We start from the raw sequence: 17,582 nt of genomic DNA, 5'->3' as shown, positions 1-17,582 counted from the left end.
GAGGAGACGATAGTCAGCGTTGCATCTGTTCCGTAACCGGTGAAATAAACGTTTCCTGCGTTGCAGTAGTCTGTTTTTATCGCGGAATAAGAGGAGGGTTGAGGGAGAAAGGCACCCGTATTTGTAGTGACCAGGTTCACTTTCCGGATGTATGTATCTAGCTCAACATTAGAGTGGATGCCCGATTTGTCCAGGGGAGGGCCCAGCACACTGTCTAAGTCGGATGGTGGAGCGAAGGGAGAATTTACTGTAGATGTAGAGAGAGGTTGAGGGTATGATGGTCCGAGCGGGCCGCTAAAGAGGAGCAGCTAGTGACACATGCTGAGAGATTGGACGAGATTATAAAACCGTCTAGGAAAGAAGACCCGCGAGGAAACGATGGCACTCCCGCGTTAATGATGTCCGCGCTAAGGAACGAGCCTGTCTGGAACCAATCGAAGAGCACTTTGCCGTTTTCGTTGTTAAGTGAGTCGTCCCAAGATACGCCCCTCGCGTTGAGGTCACCGCCGAGGATGAAGGCATCGAAGCTGGCCGCGATTTCTCAGAGTTCGTCCAGAGTGGGAGTGAGGTGACGACCTGTGCCGCGCAGGAAGTAGAGAGAGCCGATTAGGACTCGGAGGACGCCACCACCCTTGACAGGAAGTCTGACTACTGCTAACAGGCAGTTTGACGCCAGTGCAGCGGATGGGAAGCTATTTGCCCTTAGTCCCGCTTTGACTAGTACGGCTGTGCCTCTGCCCGCATCGTTGCGGAAAGTGCTGTAATCCGGAGCATGTAATTTTACGTTAGGGGCTTCCCCCAATCTGGTTTCGTTTCATACACATTTGAAAATTGAATTATTTCTCCTCACCACCTTTGCATCGCTGCTAACTTAACACCACAAAAATTCCACCAACTGCATAACAGCTGAACTGTCAGATCCGGAGTTAAGGTTAGAATCGACGAATCGGGTTTATTGTGTAATGTCAAATTATTGTCGGCATGATTCGTCTCAAATAAATTTGCGCATTTCATCGAGTTCTACATCAACTACAGCATATTAGACACGTATTCCCAGAGGAAGCTTGAGAAAATTCGGAATGGCAAAGTATCTGGCACAAATCATTGTCATTGGCGGCCAAGTGGTGGCTCGAGCGTTTGCCCGGGCCTTGAAGCAGGAGATTGCTGCGTCCCAAGAGGCCGCACGCCGTGCAGGAGGTGGCCAAAAAGGTCACAATCGAGCTGCTGCCAATGCCAGATCAGGTAAGCTCATGCACATCACCAATCCAGTGTCAATTTTCACTGCAACTGTCTTCCCGCAGGACTGACTCTGGAGGAAGCACAACAAATTCTCAACGTCTCGAAGCTGGACCGGGAGGAAATTTTTAAGAAATACGAACACCTGTTCAATGTGAACGACAAATCGAAGGGTGGATCATTTTACCTGCAGTCGAAAGTGTTCAGAGCGAAAGAACGACTGGACGAGGAACTGCGGCTGATGGAGAAGGCGGAGAAAAAGGCGACGGAGTCACCCCCACAGGACAAGAGCTGAGTTCAGCTGCACCCGAAGCCTGAGCTACGCCTCCTTCCAACCAGTTCATAGTTTAGTTATTTGTTACAACCGTTAGCGGCTATTAAAGTTAATTATAAGTAAATGAGCCACACGAGGAGGGGAAAGCGTTTCTCCGGGGCTTGTTGCTTGCACCAAGTGAAGAGTCCTCGAATTGATGAAACGGTTCTCCTCAATCTCTCCAAAGCAAACGCGTAGCAAATCCTAGATATCCGTAGATTCTATTGTAAATAATTGTGAATTGAATAAAATTCACTGTGGATGTGATTTCAGAGGAAGGAACTTGTGTTGCGTCATTCAGTTGCACAACGGGGAAAGGAGCTTATACGAAACCACTTTTGGGTCGAATTTCAATGCAAATTGATTCAATTTATTAAAGTCACAAGTCACGATGTCTATAAATAATCTCAAAATGGATACAAAGAACATCACATGCCGAAATATTAAATCGAATTGGACCACGTGAATCCTTTCTCGTCTAAATCCTAAAATCACGAATTTCGCTCTCGAGTCTTGTCAAATATCCAAAAAAACTACGGTAAAACAGCGATTGCGCCATAAAAGCAATGGAATTCGCCTACGCGAGTAAAATAAATACAAAACAGCAGCCTTGAATCGGGAATACTTTGATAAATGCGTTGATAAGTTGAGTGAACGGGAGGAGGGCTCGTGAACGGGGTAGCCTAGAGCGAAAGCTCCTCCATGGAAGAGTGCACAGTGACGTGGTCCTCGGGCAAGCGCAGATCAGTCAGCACCACCACTTCGTATGGGCTGCAATCGGAGAGCTTCAGGATGCCGCACAGCCATCCGTAGAAGCCCTTCTCCACGTCCGCGATCTCATTCAACCAGCTCGTGAGCTGCATGCTCAGTTGCACCCAGCCCGCATACAGCCCCAGTCCGATCGTGCACAGTGCTATGGCGAACGGGTACGTCAGGATCAACACCGGCGACATCACGAGTCTGTAGAAGAAGGACTTCTCCTCGTTGAAGTACGTGAACATGTTATACCAGGTGAGCGTGCCGATGTAAAAGGAATAGACGCTGGTAACGAGGATCACGAACGGAAGACACATTAACGACAGCAAGAGAACATGCAAGCCCGTCGTTGGCGTGCACACACAGCACAGATTCTGGGTTTTTGTAACCTCAGCGGCCAGGGCGACGGCGTTGATTTTCTCCAACTCCTCGCGGCTCATATTGATCTGCAAGTCCACTGACTGGCCCTTCTTGCGGCCACGTTTGATCGTCCCTAGGAAGTTGAAAAAAAATATAAACCAACAGAACCTCACAACAAAAAACTCACCGGTCATCGTCAAGTAGCTATCAGTCGACCGCCTGGTGCTGTAGCGATCCAGGCTGTTCTCCTCTACGTTTAAGATGCTTGTTTCCCCCGACTCCAGGTCCTCGTACGTGTTGTTCTCCCCCTCCTCTGGCGATCGTCTTGGGCTGCGCGTCGGCAGGATATCAGTCCGGATGTTGACCCGCTTCTTGGCAGAACGCGTCGTCAGGCAGTCTTGTGATTTGCTCAGTTTCGCATCCAAACTGCTTCCCGAGCAACAGCTGCTGGGCGTCACGGTAGAACTCTCCCGCCGGGTAGGGTGCGAGGCGGAAATATTGTCGAAAGTCTGGAGTTCATTGTCTTCGGACTCGTTTGTGTCCGATTGGCTGAGATTCTTAACTGACGAGTTCAGAGCATCCTTGGGAAGCTGCGGTAGGGGTTGTTTGTTTTTCAACAAAAGTGAAGTTTTTATGAGGGCGTCTTCGAGTGCCGGAGAGGTGGGAGATGGCTTTTGGCGCGTCTGTAGACGGTTAAAGGGAAATATTCACAAATATTCGGGTCAAAGCGTTACAAACGTGCAGCATTACCTGGACCGAGACGATATGGTCGACATAATTCTGTGTCCCATTTACCTTTTTGGACGCCTGTCGCTTCCGCGGTGGGATGAACACTGGCCTATCCTTCAGACTGCTGCAATCCTTTCCCACCATCGCATCACACGGCCTAGTCGCTGGGATTAGAGTCCTTCGATATGTTTCAGAAAAAGTTTGTCGTTAATATCACAATCGCTTCAGAGAAGGAAAACACCCCACTCACTTTTGACAGATTTTTATTGATTTTCACCCTCCGTCAGAATGCATTACAGCGTCATGCTGCGTGCGATGCACCTGACAATGCACTTCGTGTTGCGCAACATGGTGTATTTCTGAATACTGTGGCTATTCGCCATACATTGCCGACATTCCATTGGGAAAAGCAAAACCAATCATTTCACCCATTGTTATCGCTCAAACCAGAATCCTATAAATAACTCCAGTCAAATCATGAAAAACACATCACCTGATTGTGGTCATTGGTGCACTCCGAAATGTTGCTAAACATTTCCTCATGTAAACAAAGCGCACGTGGGATAGTTTCTCTGACGTTCGATCAGCTGATTTATAGCGTCCGCGGCACAGGCGGCAGTCATTACCGGATAAAGTTGGAAAGTTGTGATTAGTTCGCGTGAATTCCCCAAAAGTTGTTCGTTGTTTTCAGAGCCGGTCGACATGAACTCTAAACAATCGAGACAAAGACCGACGGCCCGGGTCGACACACAGAAATGGCATCAGGCGATAATGTTGGAGCAGACAAAGTTACTTCAAGCGAAAAGTGAATTGAAAAAACTGATCGCTACCGTCAATGGTCATTTGAATGCGTTGAAGGTAAGCCTTAAATGTGTTAATATACATAAATTACTCTTCTTCCATCAGTCGAGTTATTTATAATTGATCGTCCCAACGTTGTCAACCATTTTTACAGTTCACAGTGAAACTATAGTCTTGGAATCACTTCGAGATTGATGTCTCCTTAACGGACTCACGGTGAACACTAGGAAGACTGGACTAGTTATGTTCACTACGAGCGTCAGAAGGGGGAGCGACACGCTACCCACTCTATCAGGGACCGAAATCTCGACTCCAAGGTGTGTTAGGGGCAGCACATCCAGGAACAGTAACATAAATCCTACAGATTGCTCTGGTGCTGTAGGACTACGACAGTTAAGACCTGTGGACGTCCACCACAATACACAAAATAAAGAAAGAAACTATTTTGAAGAATGCATGCCTCGTCTGGTGGCCGAGACGGAACTTTGTTAATTCAGATTCAAAGGCTTTTTTGTGTGTGGTAGGGGAGACGCAACAGCTTCTGAGCACTCAGGCCATGTTCGCCCATTGTATTCGCCACCCCCATCTAGCGGAATATTCCAGATTCCTTAACGTATCGCAGGATTTCCGTTAGTGGATGTGATGCTACCCGTCGCCGCAACTGGAGAACATACCAAAGATCTAATGTCCGATGCATCCACAGATGGGACATTCACATAGGAAATGCTCCTTGGATTCCGCTTCCTCATTACAGGATGGACATGTATCATCTTGGATACTTCCTATTCTGAACATATGCCCAGCTAGTGAATTATGGCCAGTGAGAATGCCCACAATACTCCTGCAAGTCCTCCTGGTTTTCGACAGGATAAACTTCATGTTCGGTTCTGGCAGGAAAAGTTTGGTGTGTCGAGCAGAATTTAGGGTCTGCCACCTGCCATTGTGGGAAGCTTTTTCCCAGTTTGATGATTTTCGAGATGATCAAATGACTACTCAACGTCCTCAATGCAGCTTGTCACTGCAGATTGCGATGCGCCTGCTCTTCAACCGCTCATCAATCACCCAGTTTGGCGCCCTTCGGATCGCATAAACTTCAATTTAAAAAAGGCCCACTTCTCGTTCGAGAGGTTTTTTTGGGAGTAGAGTAGGTGAATTCGTTTACGCACAGAGTGTTGGACTCCCGCAAAGGTACGCTAAACAACCAACTAAACCCTCCCTTTCATCAGAGAACTAGCCTGGAACCGTTTGACACATTACTTCGGGCTAGCCCTCCCGCTCTCCCAGCTTTACAAGCCTTCAAGTCAGGGAATTCCTTTCACCAACGGAGGGGAGGGGAGGAAGGGAGTTGTCAGCTCGGAGAACCCCCTACCACACGATTCCTCCGCAAGTCGAGTTCAATCTTCTTCGCAATAAGAAGAGCCCGAACATAATGCGCAATAAGATTCCAGCTGCCGGCGCTCTTCAGCATCTCTCTGACAACGTTGTGTGGATAGGGCCCCCTGTGTCTGCATAAAGCTGCCGACGAAAGACGTCCCATCTCTCGCAAGAGAAAAAGGTGTGTTCAGCATCGTCCGCCACTCCATTGCAGAACACACAATCAGGAGATCGCGCCTTCCCAATTATGTGCAGGTAAGACTGAAAACCTCCGTGCCCACTTAGAAGCTGCGTAAGGTAGTAATCAATCTCAGCGTGCGTTCGGTTCAACCACGGGTCTAAATTGTCGATAAGCCGCGCAGTCTATGTGCCCCTTGGCTCATTTTGCTAAGAAAGTTGCCACTCGGTAAGGGTGCGTTGACATTTTTCACGGGCAACTACCTCTCCTAAGATTTGCGGTTTGGTCTAGAGCAAAGGCAACTCATCAGACGCTGCCTCACCTCTGTCCTGGAAGCAGCGTGATCGAAGTGATTACAAGGTGGCATTTGCTCCCTTTTATTAATCCAAAAACACGTCATATGTATGAATTATAACGAACACAAATCCGCCTTCTAAATTGTTTTTTTTTTTAGGCCTAAGCCGGCCAAGACTAAAATAACATTTTGTATAGGAATTGAACCATAGAGCACAAAAGACTACGTTGCTCCCATAAGGAGACATCTCCTAGTAGATATAGGGGCTCCAACATTCGCCATTAGCCGACTTAAGGCCGCGCGCTGCTGCCTTGATTTGCTCGAAGAAGCTCATTTTCGAGTCGAGCATTAAACTAAGGTATTTAAGAACTGGTTTTGACTCTACCGTCAACTTTCCGATCGATATGGGACGCAGGGTCGGGATTCTCCTTCTGGTCAGGATGATTACCTCGATTTTTCCCAGCACACGGCTGAAACCATGAGCAGTCATTCATCCCCTTACCTGTCGCATCAATATGCCAAGTCTGCCTTGCATCTGTTCAACAGTGCGTCCGACAACAAGTGCCGCAACGTCGACCAGACGCGACTCTTCGGACATATCGAGTTTCAGCAGACTATCATAAGAAGTGTTCCAGAGGTCCGTCCCTAGGATGGATCCCTGTGCTACTCCCGATGTGATTTCCATCCTCCTTTGGTCCTCTAGCATCTCATAGAGCAGGAAGTGGTCTTTCAGATAATATTCGCAAGAGATAACTTGGCACTTGAAATGAATTTTCTAATGTGCCTAACATATCTGTCAATCTTACGGAATTGAAGCCATTTCTGACCAAAAGTGTTATGAGGAGCACTATCCGTAGAGATCGGCGGCTGTGTGCCTCGGTTCGATGAACCGCATCTACCACCTCCATAATAGCATCCACTGTGAATCTCCCTGTTCTGAACCCGAACTTCCTTGGGGATAAGTCCTCGGCAGCGCGGATCACTTCAGCGAGTCTACTCCTGATAAGCTTCTCGAGCACTTCCCGGCCGTGTCAAACATACAGAGCGGTCGGTATGTAGGCGGAAGCTCCAGATCTCCTTTATCCTTGCTGATCAGCGCGAGTCTAGCCACTTTCCAGCGCCAAAGGAAAATGTCCTCCTTCAACTAACGCTGAACACCTCAAGCAGCAATTTTTTCCGTTGGCGGAACACTAGTTTGTAAACTTCCACCGGGATGCGTTCAGGACCTGGCGCCTTCTTGATTTTCATAGTAAGAACCGCTTCTTCGAGCTCTCTCATTGTGAAAAGGAGGCAAACCTCGAAGCTTTCCGCGCTATTGACATCAACCCGTATTGGTTATCTGGGGAACAATGCCGACACAATGCGGTCCATCTGGTCGGTACTTAGTATGCAGGGCCCCCGCAGAGCATCAATTTTTCGGGTGAGAAGCTTATAACCAAGTCACCACGGTTCCTCATTCACCTCGTTGACAAGGTTCTGCCTGCCGCGAACGTTGTTTTTATTTATAGCGCTGTGGAGTCTCCTTTTTGGCTGATCTATACTGTGCCTGTATGGTGCGTGCCTCCTCGTTGGCGTGCACATGTTGTGCCGAACGGCGAAGCTTATGACACTTCCTCCGTAGGTCGGAAATTTCTGCCGTCCGCCAGTATATAGAAGGCTTGTCCCGGCTGGGGCTCCACGCCGTCGTTATCATGTTCATCACTGAATTTACGACGGTGTCAGCTGCGACACTATCATCCCCCGGAGCGCCCTTCAACGCGGCCCTGCCTGCTCCAAGAGCTTCAACAAACTTCCCGATGTTCACCCTCGCGACATTCCACAGGCAGGGGGAGCGTCGCGTTGGTGTTCGCCGGCAAGTAGCGTCAACCACTTCGAAGGCGATGTACTGGTTATCACTTGCCGAGAAGTCTTCCAGGACTCGCCACCCGTCCACCGATAATGCCAGAGATTCCGATACAAAAGTGATGTCAGGAATGCTTCCTTCACAGCCTGGGCGCCGAAACGGTGGCGTGGATCCGGTGCTTAAAACTGCGAGCCCGGTTCTCGCCGCCATTTCCAGAATCCGTTCCCCTCTGGAGTCTGACTGAGGCACGCCTGGCATTAAAATCACCGGTTACCAGGATTCGTCCCTCAGTGCTCGAAAAGGCGTCCTCCAGAGCATCAAGCCGGCCATGAAAGTCCGACATCATCTCGTTCGACATCAGGTAAACGCTAAAAACGTTATTCCGAAACACCGGGTCCAGACAAACCCGTTCCATCGGCCGTCAGCAAGAACACAAAGTCGAACGTCATCCCGAACCCGGTTGGCAACGGTGCCCGATTAGTCGAGATGCCATGAGGCCCGGTCCTTGTTTTGGTATTGTTGGCTAATTAGCACTAGATCAGCATTTATTTCCGCAGCAAACTGTGCTAGCTACTTGTAAGTGGTTGCACTCTGGTGCATGTAAATTTGTAAAATGCAGATCATGCCGTTCGCATCCTTGCCCTTTCCAATTCCACCCTGAAGATTGGACACCGTCCCGAGCCCGCAGTGTGTGCTTTCATTGCAGGTCTTCGCTCGATGACCCACTTGGCCGCATCTCCGGTATGCTGTCCTCCTGTCCGGTCCCTTGCAAGCTGCTGACGTGTGTCCATAGTCCAGACACCTGTAGCACTTGGTGGGGACTATCCGCATTCGCACCCTGCATACTACCCATCCAATTTCGATTTTCCCGCTGCTAAGGAGTTTCCTCACTTATTGCCCGGGGACTTCCACCACGGCGAGCTTTTGGCCTCGAAAATTTACAGAGTTGATACCTCGAGCATTGTTTATCTCTGGACATTTACGCTTTATCGCCTCCGCCACTTCGACCTAGTTTCGTTTCTTACGCTATTAACGGATTCCCTTCATGTGTCTTCCGATGATCCCTTCAAATGCATCGGCGCCTAGGATCAAGTCCATGCCTACTTTTATTGTAAACGCGGGATCAGCGAGTCGCAATCTATTTGTCCATTCAGATTTATCGACCATAGAGTCCTCTTTTGCAGAAGAGTTGCTACTGAATCCATCACATGTCATTAGTCGGCCGGAGGAATTATGACAACTCGGATAATAATAATCGTTGACGCAACAATCCAATTGGATCAGGGCCTTGAAGTGTGTTAGAGCACTTCATTCAAGACCGATACTACAGGATTGTAGTACCCTATAGGAGGCATCGTAGTCAGCATTGCGCTCGCCCGAGATTATTACAATAATTTGACTCAGGTACTCATTCACAGCTGATTCGACTGGTATCCGTCGTCAAAAACAAATCCTACTGCCACCAGTGAGATTTGAACCGCGACCTCCCGTACGATAGCCTTGTGCTCTAACTACTCAGCTATCCGGACACACATTTTCTATGCAAATAAATATTCCCGCTAAAATTACCATATATTCTGCAAATTTACAGTGACTTCGGTAATTTACAGGTACATAACAAAGTCAAACCAATCGGCGTTACTACCGTCTAGCAACAATAATCAATCTCAATTGTAATTGAAGGCTTCAATGTATTGCCTATTTCCCTCTATTTCCCAGGTAGAAGAACTCCAACTCAGAGCAAACTTAGTCAAAACCGAAATGCAATCTTCGCAATCAGAGCTACAGCCTATACTATCAGCGACAGCACACGACTTCGACACTAATGCAGAAATAATCAATCAACAGGATCTCGACTTAGATGTTCTTTTAGCGAATGTGTTTGCTTCAGACGAGGACGAGGAAGACGACTGACTGGCATTCGCTCTTGGTACTAAAATCAAATTTGTATCTTTAAGGAATATTTAAATAAAACTCGTTTTATATAAAACTCAATAAAGTTTTCTTTCTCATATCTTTTCGTTATTATTTTTCAATTTTTTACAAATATGTTCCGTTGAATATCATCATCATCAACGGCGCAGCAACCGGTATCCGGTCTAGGCCCGCCTTAATAGACATTCCTGCTTTGCACCGAGGTCCATCAGCTGTTCTTCTTTTTCTTCAGCCTTTGTCGCGTTCACAAGCAGGGTCGGCTCGTTGTGATCGGTTTCGCCATTTAGCACTATGGAATACCTGATCTGGGTGCAATCTCGACGCTTTTTAATCCCCATCCAGCGTGTCAAGCCACCGTTGTTTCGGCCGGCCTTTTGGTCGTTTACCATCGACTTCGATGTTCAGACCAATCTTAGCAAGTGAATTTTCGTTAGCACGAATTGCGTGACCACACCGTCGACGACGCCTCTCGCTCAATTTTTCCACGATCGGTGCAACCGCATAACGATCGCGGATATCCTCATTTCGGATGTGATCAAAAGGTGTCACGCCACTAGTCCAACGCGACATCTTCGTCTCCATTACCGCAAGACACCGTTCATTGTCTTTTATCAATTCGACATCCCTAAAAGATGTCTGGCGTCCTGACCTATGGCGTCGCTCCATCTCAGGCAGGGTCTGCCTCGTCTTTTTTTCCTACCATAGATATTGCCCGTATAGACTTTCCGGATGGGATCATCCTCATCCATACGGATTAAGTAACCCGCCCACCGTAACCTATTGAGTCAGATTTTATCCACAAACTGACGGCCATGGTATCGCTCTTGGATTTCGTCGTTATATAGGCTACGGAATTCTTCGAAGGATTCTTCTCTCAAACGCGGCCAAGAGTTCGCAATTTTTCTTGCTAAGTACCTAAGTCTCCGAGGAATACATGAGGTGAGGACTGGCAGTCTTGTATAATAAGAGCTTTGACCTTATGGTGAGACGTTTCAAGCGGAACAGTTTTTGTAAGCTGAAATAGGCTCTGTTGGCTGACAACAACCGTGCGCGGATTTCATCATCGTAGCTGTAATCGGTTGTGATTCTCGACCCTAGATAGGAGAAATTGTCAACGATCTCAAAGTTGTATTCTCCTATCTTTATTCTTCCCGTTTGACCAGTGCGGTTTGATGTTCTTCGCTAATTGGTTTTCAGTGCTGACGTTGCCGCCATATATTTTGTTTTGCTTTCATTGATGTGCAGCCCAAGATCTCGCACCGCCTGCTCGATCTGAATGAAGGCAGTTTGTACGTCTCGGGTGGTTCTTCCCATGACGTCGATATCGTCAGCATAGGCCAGTAGTTAGGTGGACTTAAAGAGGATCGTGCCCCTCGCATTTACCTCAGTATCACGGATCACTTTCTTTAGGGCCAGGTTAAAGAGGACGCATGATAGGACAGCCCCTTATCGTAGACCGTTGTTGATGTCGAATGGTCTCGAAAGTGATCCTATTGCTTTTATCTAGCTTCGCACATTGGTCAGGGTGAGCCTAGTCAGTCTTATCAATTTCGTCGGGATACCGAATTCTCTCATGCGATGCTATCATAGGCGGCTTTAAAGTCGATAAAGAGATGGTGCAACTGATGTCCATATTCCAACAGTTTCTCCATCGCTTGCCGCAAAGAGAAAATCTGATCTGTTGCTGATTTGCCTGGAGTGAAGGTATGGGCCAATGATGTTCTGAGCGTATGGGGCTATCCGGCCTAGCAAGATAGCGGAGAATATCCTATAGATGGTACTCAGCAACGTGATATCTCTATAATTGCTGCACTGGGTGATATCTCCCTTTTTATGTATGAGACAGATAATGCCTCGTTGCCAATCGTCAGGCATTGATTGAACCAAGTGGTGTAATTGGTCGCTTCCATATTTAACCAATTTGACAGTAATTCCATCGGCTCCTGGCGACTTATGATTTTTAAACCGATGAATTGCACGGACTGTTTCGTCTATATTTGGTGGTGGCAGTATTTGTCCGTCGTCTTCAGTTGACGGGACCTCCAACTCGCCGATGTTCTGGTTGTTCTGTAGTTCATTAAAGTACTCAACCCATCGCTCTAATATGTCCATCCTGTCGGAAATCAGCTTTCCCTCTTTATCTCGGCAAGATGAGCATTGAGGTGTATAAGGCTTCATCCTGCTAACTTTTTGGTAAAACTTGCGCGCCTAATGCGGTTGCTCCCTGTACTTTTCTAGTTCACAGACTTAAGGAATTGCCCGTGCCTGCGTTCTTTGAGAATGCAACATTACTCGATATGTAGCATTCTTCCGTTCTTACATTCGTTGTCAAACCAGCCGTTCCGACTTTTTTTGCGGCTGGCGCCAAGGATCTTTGATAATGTATGTATCAATGATAATGTTCTTCAGTTGGTTGTGAAGATCATTTGTTGACGCTTCTTCTCCAGGATCTCTGTTGACTGCTTTTATTGCGGCATCCATTTCCCTCTTATAGGTGTTGCGGAGGATTGTGTTGTGAATGGCTTCGGTATTCACTCTCACCTGATTGTCAGAGGGGATTGTAGGCGGTGTCGTAATTCGAGCTCGGAGCACTATGCCAACCAGATAGTGGTCCGAGTCTATATTGGCCCCCCTATATGTTCTGACATTCATCAAGACTAAGAGGTGGTGGCGTTCAATCAGCACGTGGTCAGTTTGGTTGAAAGTGCTCCCGTCTTAAGAGGCCCACGTATGTTTGTGGGCCGCTTTCCGCGCAAACCAGGTACTTTCAACAATCATTTCGTGCGACACTGCTAATTGAATAATCCGCAGTCCGTTATCATAGGTATCCCTATGTAAGCTATGGAAGCCGACGTATCGCCTGAATACGGGCTCCGTCCTTACTTGACTGTTGAAATCTCCAAGTATGATTTTGATATCATACTTGGGGCAGGCTTCGAGGATCCGCTCAACTGTCTCGTAGTAGGTGTCCTTCTCCGACACTGCAGTCTCCTTTGTAGGAGCATGAACGTTTATGAGGCTTATATTTCTAAACTTGCCTCGCAAACGCAGAGTGTATAGCCTTTCGCTTATGTTTTCAAAGCCGATAACAGCAAGTTTTATTTTTTGGCTGACTAAGAAATCTACTCCGAGCACATGGTTTACTGGATGGCCGCTATAATATTGGATTGGGGAAAAAGAAATGTCGTATTTGCGGTCGAAATTTGACGCTTTATTTAACATACTTAGAATTATCCGACTTAAGTCAAATATGCGCCGTTTTGTTCTCAAACTTGCTGCCATTTAGAAGGCAACTTTATTATCCCCCCTCCTTATTTGCAAAAAACTCAGACAGCCAGTTTTCGCAAGCCTCTTTTGGGGTCAACTTAGTAGCACCAAGAGCGTTTTGCATGGACCGAAAGAGATGGTAATCACTTGATGCCAGGTCCAATATATTTTAATAGTTAGTAAATACGTATTTCGAGAGCTACTTACTCTCTTCCTCAGTACTTAAGCTTAAGCAGGTAGCTTAAGGGAGAGTGTAAGTAGCTCTCGAAATACGTATTTACTAACTGTTAAAATACATTGTAGTAGGAGAAAGCTACCTAGTTTTATTTTTATTTAGAAGAACTACAAGCATCGGAACTATAACTATTTTAACAATACCATTCCTATTCACCAATTCTGCCCGTTTCTGGTCAATCGCCTGCTTCAAACGGTCAAGTTGCTCATAGTAGAGGACCGAATTGAGGGTCTGGCCATAGTTGAGCAGCTCATAGTAGATGATTCCCTTCCAATCCCACCAAACACACAGCAAAACCTTCCTGGCCGTCAGTCCGGGCTTGACGATAGGTTGGGCCGGCTCGTCGCGCTTCGGCCACTATCTTTTTCGCTTGAGGTTGTTGTACGTGATCAACTTTTCATCATCCGCTTCAAAAATGAGTCGAATTCGTTCCGTTTTAGCAATACATCGCAGGAGTTGATTCGGTCCAAGAGATTTTTTGCGTCAACTCGTGTGGCACCTAAACATCCAGCTTTTTTGGAATCCAGTCTTCTGCAAATGGTTCCAAATGGTTTTATTGTCTATACCCAGTTCCTGGCCAATCGAGCGAATGCTCACATGCTGGTCTACTTGGATGATTTCGGCGATTTTATCGGTTTCTACGACAACTGGCCTACCAGTACGGGGTGTATCTTCGACATCCACTACACCAGAACGACATCGATCAAACCAAGGATGTGCTATGCGAACCGTTACAGTATCGGGCCCATAAACTTCACAAATTTTTGCGGCCGCCTTCGCTGCATTTTTACCTCTCAGATAGTAAAAACGTAAAATATGACGAATTTCTTGCTTGGTGGACTTCATCTTTCACGCGCTATAACTTGAGACTGAAACGTACGATCACAACACCGCCAGAGAGACACTTGTAGCATATATTGTCGTCTTCAAATCGACGTATAGTATGACCCGATGCGATAAGTACAACACAAGATATGTTTAAGTGTCGCCATCTGTATCTGTCGCCATAGGTATAGGGACCGCACGTTCCATGAGAAAATTGCGCAAATCGTTTATCCGTTGTCGTTGCTTGGTTCGTCGGTTTGAAATCCATTTTGTCCGAGACTCTGTGGCACAGCAGGATGCGAATGCGATCGGATAAATGACCGCCACCGGAGCAAGTTATGTATGCGTCAGCACACATAAATACAAAAAACGGATTACACGTGCCTGTATCTAATCCGCCAGATACAGACACCTTAGACGCGACGAAACAAGATACCGTCTGGAAAGAATTTGCTGCATTTCTGGAAAAATGCAAGCAGCCAGACGCGTAATCAGCATTTATAAATGTATAAATATAAGAAATCAAATAACATCTCGCCCAGTTGCCGCGATTCACCCGTCATTTCACGTTGTAAAATAACATTGTGTAGAATAAATATTTCTGAACAATAAAAACTTTTTATTCATATTCCTTTTTTTTTTGTCCCCGCTCGAAGCCAGGGACTTAATTGGCGCAGTCGATAAACCGTGACTTAAAATCGTTTAATTATCGGTCGATAGTCGAAAAAGGCATCGAATCGAAACACAATTGATATAGTGTCTGTGATACTGATTCTAATCAAAAAGATTAATCAGAAAAATAAAGAAACTATTAAAAATTGTGCTAATAAAAAAAAGTCGCGGAGGTTAATTACGGTCGAACGAATTAACCTCATATTTAATTAGACTGGAAAGGCCGGTGTAAAGCCACAATACGGTCCTTTAAAATCCCTCCTGAGGCTGGGTTGGGAATCCAGTCGAAAAAAAATAATAATTAAAAGTAAATTAAAGTGAATATAAAGCAGAAAGAAGGAAGATCCATTCTTCACAATACCAGAGTAAGTTAATTAAATTTAGTTAACATGGAGGCTCAAATCAACGAGCTGCAACAAAGATTGGCAGCAAAAGAGGCGGAATTTGCGCAATTCGCAGCGGTGGTCCAGCAGCTGGTTAACAACCAGAACAGTGAAAACCAGATAGATCGGTTGACGGAAGCAATCAGCCGACTATCAACTTTCACAAACCACACCGTAGATCCTACACAAAGGATCCTAAAGGAAATTCGTCAAATGAGCACATTCACTGGTGCAGGCGACACTTCAATAAACTCGTTCATTAGTAGTACCGAGTTTTACCTCAACAGCATTAACGATCCTGAGTTGAGACGGGTAGCCATTAGGCATGTATTTTTTGAAAAAATCCAGGGAGCAGCCAAGGATGTAGTTATTAATATCCAGGAACCTGATAATTGGGAATCCATTAAAAAAGCACTTCAATTGCGATACAAACCGGACATCGAACCGTTCGAGATTTATAGAAGAATCAGCGATTTACGAGCTAGTACAGTAAGTGATTTAGCCGTACAAATTCAAAACATAAAGTGTAAAAAGGACGAATTATGTATATATTATAAAAATACTTTGCATGTAGACTTGAGCAATGTCGATTCAATCTTAGTTAATACCTTGAAAGAAATTACTCAGGGAATTCTGTTAGACAAAATTATAGATATGTATGATATTGATGAAATGATTCATGTAATGAATAGCAGAAGATTTGAAAATTCGTGCATTAGGCCTGAATACAGGAAAGGAAAAAATGAAAATATTTCAAGAATGTTCGGGAGTGATCGTAATAAAAATTGGAAAAATGGGTACAATAACAATTCCAAAGATAACCCAAATAACGACCGACAAAAGACTGATACTTCAGGACAATACAGAAAAAATACGAATGGTAATAGACAACAACAGGACAGTGACTATAATCAATATAACAATCCTAATAACAATTCGGGTCAATATCGTTCACGTAATCGGAACCACTAAAACAATAATGAAAATCATAGTTTTTCAAATTCCGAACAATCACGTAACAATAACCGTTTTTCAGAATCTCAAAATTTTTCAAATAATAGAAATTCTGGTCAATATCGTCAATCTGGTCAGAATCGATTTGACAGGGCTCCAAATAGAGGTCCTAATAGGCAAGAACCAATGGAAATTGATAATGTCCAGAGAAATCAATCGAGAAAAAGTAGTCGTGATTTCTCTCAAAATTCTGATAACATAAATTACAATAATCCCATTTCAGATGAAATAGTTCAGGATCAACCTGAAATAAATAACACAAACGAAGAGGTAATGTTTTTTCACAACTAGCCTCGGAAACATTACCAATGGTAAATATAACAATCGATGATACGGTGTATTTAGCACTTATCGATACCGGATCATCTTTTTCAATCATTGATGAAACAATTAACTGTTTCAAGAAAGTTCCTATAACATCAATTTCTTTTAGTACTATCACAAATAAAGATGTGATTAGGTATGAAGTACATACCCGCGCCCCGAAGGAGTTTAAATTACCTTCAGCGGCGAGAATTAGGTGGAAGGTAAAAACCTTGCACAAAAGAAGGTACCAATTCATAATCGGTATCGATCTTCTTAATACACTCGACACTCTAATTGATATCGAAGAAAAAACAATAACTTTAAACGGACAAGTGATAAAATTCACAAACAAGCCGTACATATTTAAAGAAATTTTTTTCATTAGAACAAGTTGAAAACAACTTTTTGCATCGACTTAAATTAGATCATTTAAATGAGGAAGAAATTGAAAAAATTATTAAAAAATTCAATAAATTGTTTTACAAAGAAGGGGACAAATTAACAAGCACCCCATCCATTGAGCATGAAATTAAAACGATTACAGATGCTCAAATAAACGCGAAATTGTATCGTTACCCTCCTAAACATGAAGAAGAGGTTCGACGACAAATAGCCGAAATGGAATCTCAAGGAATAATAAGGAAAAGTTCCTCTAAATATTCAAGTCCACTGGTAGTAGTCCCAAAGAAGAGCGATAACTCAGGAACTAAAAAGTTTCGGTTGGTAGTTGATTACCGCAAACTAAATGAGGTGACGGTAGACGATAAATATCCTCTACCAAATATCGACTCACTTTTGGATAAACTTGGCAGAGCCCAATATTTCTCAACGATAGATCTTGCCAAAGGTTACCATCAGATCCTGGTAAAGGAGCAAGACAGGCATAAAACCGCTTTCGTAACACCTCATGGCCTTTACGAATTTGTCCGAATGCCGTTTGGTTTAAAAAATGCACCAGCGACATTCCAAAGGCTCATGAATGATGTACTCCGAAAATTTATAAATAAAACTTGTGTTGTGTATTTGGATGACGTGCTAATATTCAGCACGTCCCTTCAAG

General features: G+C 45.1%; 3 protein-coding genes across 4 annotated transcripts; 2 read left to right on the top strand and 1 right to left on the bottom strand.

Annotated features, from left to right (window-relative positions):
• The first annotated feature begins 907 nt into the window (after positions 1 to 907).
• On the top strand, positions 908 to 1,827 carry LOC119659239 (mitochondrial import inner membrane translocase subunit TIM16). The gene is made up of 2 exons (XM_038067219.1): positions 908 to 1,242; positions 1,302 to 1,827. The coding sequence occupies exons 1-2, from the start codon at positions 1,080 to 1,082 to the stop codon at positions 1,529 to 1,531; spliced, it is 393 nt and encodes a 130-aa protein (XP_037923147.1). The 5' UTR covers positions 908 to 1,079; the 3' UTR covers positions 1,532 to 1,827.
• A 70-nt stretch (positions 1,828 to 1,897) lies between these two features.
• Positions 1,898 to 3,804, bottom strand: LOC119659238 (transmembrane protein 169). 2 transcript variants are annotated; one of them, XM_038067218.1, is made up of 4 exons: positions 3,645 to 3,804; positions 3,416 to 3,572; positions 2,853 to 3,348; positions 1,898 to 2,798 (listed from the first exon to the last, which is right to left on the bottom strand). In XM_038067218.1, exons 2-4 carry the CDS (start codon positions 3,536 to 3,538, stop codon positions 2,233 to 2,235), a joined length of 1,185 nt encoding a protein of 394 aa, XP_037923146.1. In that variant the 5' UTR covers positions 3,539 to 3,572; positions 3,645 to 3,804; the 3' UTR covers positions 1,898 to 2,232. The 2 variants fall into 2 exon arrangements, with proteins under 2 accessions (XP_037923146.1, XP_037923144.1); XM_038067216.1 differs by having other exon boundaries at positions 3,416 to 3,804.
• Positions 3,805 to 3,946: 142 nt separating this feature from the next.
• LOC119659240 lies at positions 3,947 to 9,897 on the top strand. The gene is made up of 2 exons (XM_038067220.1): positions 3,947 to 4,252; positions 9,605 to 9,897. The coding sequence occupies exons 1-2, from the start codon at positions 4,097 to 4,099 to the stop codon at positions 9,797 to 9,799; spliced, it is 351 nt and encodes a 116-aa protein (XP_037923148.1). The 5' UTR covers positions 3,947 to 4,096; the 3' UTR covers positions 9,800 to 9,897.
• Positions 9,898 to 17,582: the final 7,685 nt, after the last annotated feature.

The sequence above is a fragment of the Hermetia illucens genome, chromosome 6 (genome assembly GCF_905115235.1).
Source record: "Hermetia illucens chromosome 6, iHerIll2.2.curated.20191125, whole genome shotgun sequence".
Classification (NCBI taxonomy): Eukaryota; Metazoa; Arthropoda; class Insecta; order Diptera; family Stratiomyidae; genus Hermetia; species Hermetia illucens.
The sequence above is the reverse complement of the archived record's forward strand: the minus strand, read 5'-3'. Positions and strand labels throughout refer to the sequence as shown.

Coding starts and splice junctions, on each gene's coding strand:
- LOC119659238 (XM_038067216.1), bottom strand. CDS start 3,538: ATGGTGGGAAAGGATTGCAGCAGTCTGAAGGATAGGCCAGTGTTCATC. Junction 3,349..3,415: donor ACCATATCGTCTCGGTCCAG/GTAATGCTGCAC, acceptor AACCGTCTACAG/ACGCGCCAAAAGCCATCTCC. Junction 2,799..2,852: donor TAGCTACTTGACGATGACCG/GTGAGTTTTTTG, acceptor TCAACTTCCTAG/GGACGATCAAACGTGGCCGC.
- LOC119659240 (XM_038067220.1), top strand. CDS start 4,097: ATGAACTCTAAACAATCGAGACAAAGACCGACGGCCCGGGTCGACACA. Junction 4,253..9,604: donor GTCATTTGAATGCGTTGAAG/GTAAGCCTTAAA, acceptor TCTATTTCCCAG/GTAGAAGAACTCCAACTCAG.
- LOC119659239 (XM_038067219.1), top strand. CDS start 1,080: ATGGCAAAGTATCTGGCACAAATCATTGTCATTGGCGGCCAAGTGGTG. Junction 1,243..1,301: donor TGCTGCCAATGCCAGATCAG/GTAAGCTCATGC, acceptor GTCTTCCCGCAG/GACTGACTCTGGAGGAAGCA.